At 46.5% G+C, this 7,051-nt stretch overlaps 1 protein-coding gene across 3 annotated transcripts; it reads left to right on the top strand.

The window, feature by feature from the left end:
• Nucleotides 1-943: 943 nt before the first annotated feature.
• dmrt3a (doublesex and mab-3 related transcription factor 3a) lies at nt 944-5,921 on the top strand. Of its 3 annotated transcripts, none has more exons than XM_072664969.1 (3): nt 944-1,094; nt 1,216-1,770; nt 4,161-5,921. In XM_072664969.1, exons 2-3 carry the CDS (start codon nt 1,440-1,442, stop codon nt 5,144-5,146), a joined length of 1,317 nt encoding a protein of 438 aa, XP_072521070.1. In that variant the 5' UTR covers nt 944-1,094; nt 1,216-1,439; the 3' UTR covers nt 5,147-5,921. The 3 variants fall into 3 exon arrangements, with proteins under 3 accessions (XP_072521070.1, XP_072521071.1, XP_072521069.1); XM_072664970.1 differs by having other exon boundaries at nt 1,194-1,770; XM_072664968.1 differs by having other exon boundaries at nt 944-1,770.
• The last annotated feature ends 1,130 nt before the right edge of the window (nt 5,922-7,051 follow it).

Below are 7,051 nucleotides of genomic sequence, written 5' to 3'. Positions count from 1 at the left end.
CTTAGCGGTGGTGGAAACGGAGCTGATGAGGGCGAGTTCAGCGGGGCCCTCTTCTCAGAGCCGCTCTGCTCGGGGATCCCATTATGTGCTTGACTAAACCCATTTTGAGCAACAGAAGCGCGGCGTTGGGTTTCCATGGACTCGAGCACTGTAAGGAGACGTAAGGACGTGGCATCTCGCAGGGGCAATTCCACCGACTTTCCAGAATTCCTGCATAATTAAAGCTGGTGATTTGGACTGATGCTGATGCGCAACTGGCGGATATGGAGGGACCACGCTACATCACTTAGTAGACCACTCAGATTAAACACGTGTCACTACTTCCTATCACCACCACTGGTTGCTCCCTGGTCCTGGAGAGCCCCTCTGCCCCAATTCACCTGATCTAGCCAATCATAATCAAGTTCATCCCAATTTCACCAAACCCAAACCACTCTGAAGAATCAGTGGAACCCCCCCCCCCCCCCCAGGAAATGCACACCCCCATGCCCAAGGGATTTTTGCCCAAATGGGAATGAATATCCCAGCCGCTGAAGGGGATTTTTTAAATACCAGCACAGTGGTCAGTGGTCTGGCACTGGGCAGCTCGTGCATTCCCCAAGTTCATCTAAATCCTGCAGACCTCAATAACACACCCCGGCGTTTAATCGGCCAATTAAGTGGAATAGCTCACCGCGTGCGCCTGTTTGAAAGTCCTCCTGGGAATGAGTTAAGCTCACATTCAAATGCAAAGCAGCGCAGGAGCTCCTCTCTGTTTAATTCTCGCGCGCAGCGAGCGGTGCAGCTAAAAGTGCTCTCTCGGAGCTCGAGGCGCTGGGGTTAAACATGCACTTGCAGAGTTGGGGTGGGGGGGTTGGTGAGAGGTGTGTGGGGGGGGGCATTCCAAGTTGATTTCTGAAATTGCAGCAGCATTGTTGGAATAATTGCTCGGGATCAAGTTGCAGAAGTGCACGGTCTGTACGGCTCGAGCGGCTCTTGAGTAGCAGACCCTGTTTGCTTGCAGGCTTCCTGAAGTTCTCCTCATCTTCAGGCTTTGGGTTGACCTCCAGAGCCCAGAACATGGGCTTTTCGTTCACGTGCGTCGTGTCGACGAAGTAGGTGTAACGATAAGGCAGCGTTGCATGTTTGAAGTGTGTGTGTGTAAGTGTGTGTGTGTGAGTGTGTAAGTGTGTGTGTGTGTGTGTGTGTGTAAGTGTGTGTGTCGTTATTCCCCAGGGGGGAGTTGAAGTGCATGTGACAGTGATGGGCAGAGATAGCAGCACCAGCAGCAGCAGCAGCAGCAGCAGCAGTGCGAAGATCAGCGCGAGATCAGATCGTGCGATGCGCGCGCGCCTTCTTGCGTTTGACGTCTAACTTCCTCTTCAGCAAACCCCGCTCTTCATCATCCTCAGCGCAGCCCTCCTAAACGAGCGAGCACGCAGAGGCCCCGCGCCGCGAGCATGAACGGCTACGGCTCGCCCTACCTGTACGTGGGAGGTCCGGTGGCACAGGCGCGCGCGCCGCTCCAGAGGACCCCCAAGTGCGCGCGCTGCCGCAACCACGGCGTGCTCTCGTGGCTCAAGGGTCACAAGCGCTACTGCCGCTTCAAGGACTGCACGTGCGACAAGTGCATCCTGATCATCGAGCGGCAGCGCGTGATGGCCGCGCAGGTGGCGCTGAGGCGGCAGCAGGCCAGCGAGAGCCTCGAGAGCCTGATCCCGGAGGCGCTGAGGACCCCAGGAGCCGAGCTGCGCTGGAGCGGAGAGGGGCTCAGCTCGCAGCCTGGACCAGGTAACGTGGAACAGCACGACTGAAGCTGACTGTGTGAACACGTGTGTGAAACTGTACTGTAAAGTACTGTAAAGTACTGTAAAGTACTGTAAAGTACTGTAAAGTACTGTGGCTTTAATGGGGTTCGTTTGTTCAACGCGGCTCTTACGGTCATTTCCACACTGCAGATCACAGAATATTTATATGAGTGTTAAGGTTTACTTTTTTAACAAAGCAATATTTTACTTAAATCATTTAATTGTTCAGAAAAAATAAAGCAAACTGTGAATAATAATTGATTTATTGTAACAAATATTTATTAATAATAAAAAAAAAAACGTCTTAATCTTAACTGTAGATCCAGACTGAATAACTAGTGTAGTACCTACAAATGATACAGTATACAGTATACAGTGTACAGTATACCAGTCTGTAAATATAACTTGATTTTGGGTAAAATCATTTGTTGCCAGTCAGGCGATCAGTTTTATTATTTTTACTAATCGGTGTTTAACTAAACGTGTTGGATAAAAGTACTGTAGTGCTCTAATGTAAATTCTAAAAACAGATCACAATAATGATGATAATAATAATTCACATAATAACATTCATATTAGATCATAATATTAGCTATAATATATTCATGCTATTATTATTAGTCGCAGTAGTAGTAATAATACTAGTAGTTTTGTATTATCGTTACTATTACTATTATTATTTATTATTTATTACAATAATTGGTGCTGTTGTTTAGCTGATATTAGTTCTATTAAAAGTATTGTTATTTTTTGTTTAATTATTATTATTATTATTATTATTATTAGTGTTGTTATTTCGGTATTATTTGAATTATTCGTAGTAGTTTTGCCATAGGCGTAAATATCATAATATAATCTACAGTCGGGGTGCTGGTCGAGCTCTGCACCGTGCCGTACTTTCTACAGCTCTACACTCCAGTTCTGCTGTAATGCCCGTAATGCTCTCTGCCCGTTAGGTTATTATACAGGACCTGGGAAAGTTGCTATAGCGCCGTTCCGAAGCGAAGCGAAGCGCCAAAGCGCCAAAGCGCGTTTACTGACCGTGTTGCAGTGGCCCTATGACCAAGCCGGACAGTGCAATAAGAGACGAGGCCGAGAGCAAATGGACATCGACTTTCCATCAGCGCTCTTTCAGTCAGCCGATCTTTGGTCGCTTCAAAGATTACAGTAATCAAGGCGGGACAGCCCCGAATCGAAGCCAATAGCCATCATTTTCAGCAGACTTCCAAACTCAGGTGAAATGTTACCAAATAACAGCCAATCCGTTTGCAAAACGTGGGAAAGGAGAATCGACGGCTAATCTCTCAGTGGCAGCCAGTCAGCACTTTCAGCCTGAGAGCTGTTCTGGGGAATAAAGTGAGGCGGTGTAAATCAGAGGGCTGCTGGCAGGCGAGTTAACCAACAAGCTAATGTTGCTTTCACTGACTGCAGTGGGAGCAGCTCGAGCCCCTCACTTCAGCAGTGCAGAGAGAGGCCTGAGACAACATTTCCCCTGCTCGGCTCTGGTTTTACCCCTCAGCTTTAAACTGTGCCAGGTATAAGCCCTGCTGATGGTTCACTGCAACTAGGTTATATTCCAGAGGCGCTTTAAACCAGGTAGTTTTCATTGACAACTCCTTGGAATTTGCTAAGGACATGCTAAGAGGTCAGAGCAAATGGAATAAGCTCTGCATTAGAACCAGAATCAGATGCTATCATCCGTTCTAGGGTGAATTTCACAGGGCAACAAATGAGGAAACTTTCCTAAAGGTGTAATATGAACTATACAGTACTGTGCAGATGCTGTAAGCTTGGTTCCATCACCAGCACTGATTTACCAAACCAGGTGTTGGATGAGAACTCTAAATAATACCAGGCTCTCATGAGGAGAACTTTTGAGATGTTTAAGTGAACACAGTGATGTAAAACCCAAGACTTTCTGCCCAGATAGGGAGCAGTAATGTAATGAATGCAGTAATTAATGCGTATTTCCACAAGTGTCAGAAACACGTACACAGTCCTTTAATATATTTAGAAATATATATTTAGATCTTGGAGTTAGAAGCACACTTTACAGTGCGACAGAATTCACCCTCCACACACTCACACCCGGCATAGTAAGCAGTCATCTCCGTGCCCATGGAGCAATTGGGGATTGGGTACCTTGCTCAGCACCCTCCAACCACTACCACTACCTGCCAGTCCACGATGAAGCCTTTTCCGACCTGTCCAATTCCCAAAGCCCACTTTTCTTACCTTTAGGCCATGGCTGCCCCTTCTTAGATGTCATGGATATCATCTGGATGACATCATCGCAAACTGTTGCCATAACATACTTCAGTCAGTCAGTTTTCTTTCTAGTTTATGCATGTTTATGCATCTCTGTGTTTTCAGAGCTGAATGAGGACCTATCCGGCGAGCAGTCTGGAGGAGAGAACAGCGGCAGCACCAGTGACCGAGAGCAAGAACCCGTCAGTTCCCCGGAGGAACCCAAAGCCAATTCCTGCTACACTCCCAGCACCCCAGAACCCCCTCCTCATCCCGAGGAGTCCCGCTACGGTGCACCCAAACCTTGCACCGATCCCGAATCCAAACCCGAAAGCCCAACCTCCAAGTACCCCAGCGAGCCCAACCTCCTGATCGAGGGTCTTTCAGGCTCCGTCTCCCTCCCTTTCAACCTGAGAGCCAACCGCCCTCCGCTAGAGGTGCTGAAGAAGATTTTTCCTGGCCACAAGCCGGCCGTGCTAGAGCTGATCCTGAGGGGCTGCGGGGGCGACCTGGTCGGCGCCATCGAGATCCTCCTGTCCAGCCGCTCTTCAGCAAAAGCAGACAAGCCCTCTCCCGACAGTTCAGAGACTCTGGTCCTGCCCTCCAATGGGCATCTTTTCGAGCACCCTTTGAGCTCGTACCCAGTCTCTTCCACCAAATGGTCGGTGGGCTCGGCCTTCCGTGTGCCCGACTCTCTGCGCTTTTCTCCGGAGTCGAGCAGCGGCGGAATGGTGCCTGGTCCCTTAGGTGTCCCGCTGCAGCATGGCTTCCCTCAGCCACCCCGGTACCCGCTGATGCTGCGTAACTCACTGAGCCGCGGCCAGGCGGGGGGACCCTTTGTGCATGGTGACGTGACTCTGTGGAATACCATGACCCTGCAGCAGCAGTACCAGCTTCGCTCTCAGTATGTCTCGCCCTTCTCGGGCCCCTCGCCCGGGGCGTTCCGTAGCTCACCCCTCCTGACCTCCAGGGCAGCGCAAGAGGAGCAGCGGATCGGCGTCCAGGAAGATGGCTGTCCTGTCGCAGCCAAACAGACGATATACTCGCCAGACGAGGAATACGACGAACGATCCGACTCCTCGGACTCAAGGATCCTCAACACATCCTCCTAACCTCCGTACCGCTGTAGAAGTGAGGAAACCAGCCAAGATACCAAAATGTGTTGGGAATGGAACTACACAGACAAATGACATACGGCAGATCTTGCCCTTGTAGGAGCTTTAGGAGAAGTATTCTGTACTTAAGGTATTGTGTCGCTGTGTGAACTAAGGTGTTTGTGCAGTGCAATGTATGGATGTGACGATGCCACAGCATCTCAGCAACAACTACGCCTGAAATCACCTGTATGATCTGACCAAAAACGTAGGAATGACTGAACATTAGTTGCCGAGTAATAATCACTAACTCCACCTTGCATGAGACGCACTGTAAATAGCAATGCAATGTAGAGATAACCAAACAGTAAAGCATGTAAATGTATATGCCAAATAAACCCAGTTGGAATTGTCCTTGTTGTTTATTTACGTGAAATGAATTTTGACAAGATGTGAATGTTAAACAGAACAGCTCATATTTAACTGCAGTAAATAAGCAACTGTAGCTCTGTTGGCCAGTACTCCTTTGATTCAGCAGATGACTGGAATTCTGGGTATAATGATTTAATTAAAACTATATAAAGTGGTATAATACACCGTTTTAACAACGATAATAGAATACAGTCCCAATTGAGAACACACGCCTACTGCATTACCTTCTATGCACAATTTCAAGTAGCTGTCAGTCATCTGCTGAAACTGGCTCACATGAAATGGACCTGACCTGTGACACAACTTTAATTGGCTGTGAGGTGAAGTCTGGAGCTGTAAAAAATGACATCCCCCAATGAATAAAACAGGATTATGAACATCTCTGAGTGTGTGGCCTCATTTTGGCTTGTGTTCTAATTATGCCAGTATATTATTATAAGCTATATATTTGAGCTGCATGTGTTTTAACATTAAGCATTACTGTTTCTTTTCTTGTATATCCTTGGGGTAGAACCGTTTACTGCGATAATAGCCACATTAAGTCATTATTTTGCTGTAGTTTACCATACAAGAGTCCAGGCTTGTGCTTACAGATGTGAACACGTTTCCTAAACCCAAAACATGAATCAATATATATATATATATATTAGGCTTTATGTAGCACTTCATATTCCCTTGAATGAAATTCATAAATAAGAATTCAATTCAATTTAGTTCACATGGACCACTGACTACAAATGAAATGAAATCTATAATTTACTCTGAATAAAAATATGAATGTTACATTATTTAGTCAAATGTATTTAAATAGGATAGGTTTTGTTTATCCAAATTTTCAAGGCATATTAAAATCCATAAATGAACAGAATATGCCCTGTGAATGATATTTATTTGTGTCTAGGAAATGTGTTTACCTGATTGCCTAAATACCTGATTAAAAATGCACACAGCACCTAATAAAACCGCCTTTTCCCCGACTGGCAGCCACACCACACCAATAAGAGTCCTTTGGGCAAGACTCCTAACTTTAGATTCTTTTTTAAAACCATTCAAATGTAATAAATGTTAAATAATAAATGTTAAAGAAGTATAAAGGTGGCCGGAGCTGAGCTGAGCTGAAATTGAAGGAAAGCTGAGATATAAGCTTCGCGCTTTTACAGTGGTCTGTTCCATTTAGAGTCACTGTAGATCATTGCTGGTCTGATCTTTATGCTGATGATCTGATTTTCTTTGGTCTGATCTTCTCAGTTTCTGACAGCAAAAACTGAGCAGGTGGCTCCATCTAGAGGTACGCGTCAGCGTCAACGCGTACAAAACTATCAGCCATATTCAGATATCAGCCGTGTAAGCCACCATTCAGGGGCCAGTGGTAGTGGAAATGGAGCTGTAAGCTGTTGCAGGTTTACTGTAAAGCTAAGCCGTCATCCCACCAGTACAGGATGATGAGGATGATGATGATGGTGATGTCTGCAGTTAGAGGAGCTGGAACAG

Source organism: Salminus brasiliensis, chromosome 20 (genome assembly GCF_030463535.1).
Source record: "Salminus brasiliensis chromosome 20, fSalBra1.hap2, whole genome shotgun sequence".
Taxonomy (NCBI): domain Eukaryota; kingdom Metazoa; phylum Chordata; class Actinopteri; order Characiformes; family Bryconidae; genus Salminus; species Salminus brasiliensis.
The sequence above is the reverse complement of the archived record's forward strand: the minus strand, read 5'-3'. Positions and strand labels throughout refer to the sequence as shown.

Coding starts and splice junctions, on each gene's coding strand:
- dmrt3a (XM_072664969.1), top strand. CDS start 1,440: ATGAACGGCTACGGCTCGCCCTACCTGTACGTGGGAGGTCCGGTGGCA. Junction 1,771..4,160: donor CAGCTCGCAGCCTGGACCAG/GTAACGTGGAAC, acceptor CTGTGTTTTCAG/AGCTGAATGAGGACCTATCC.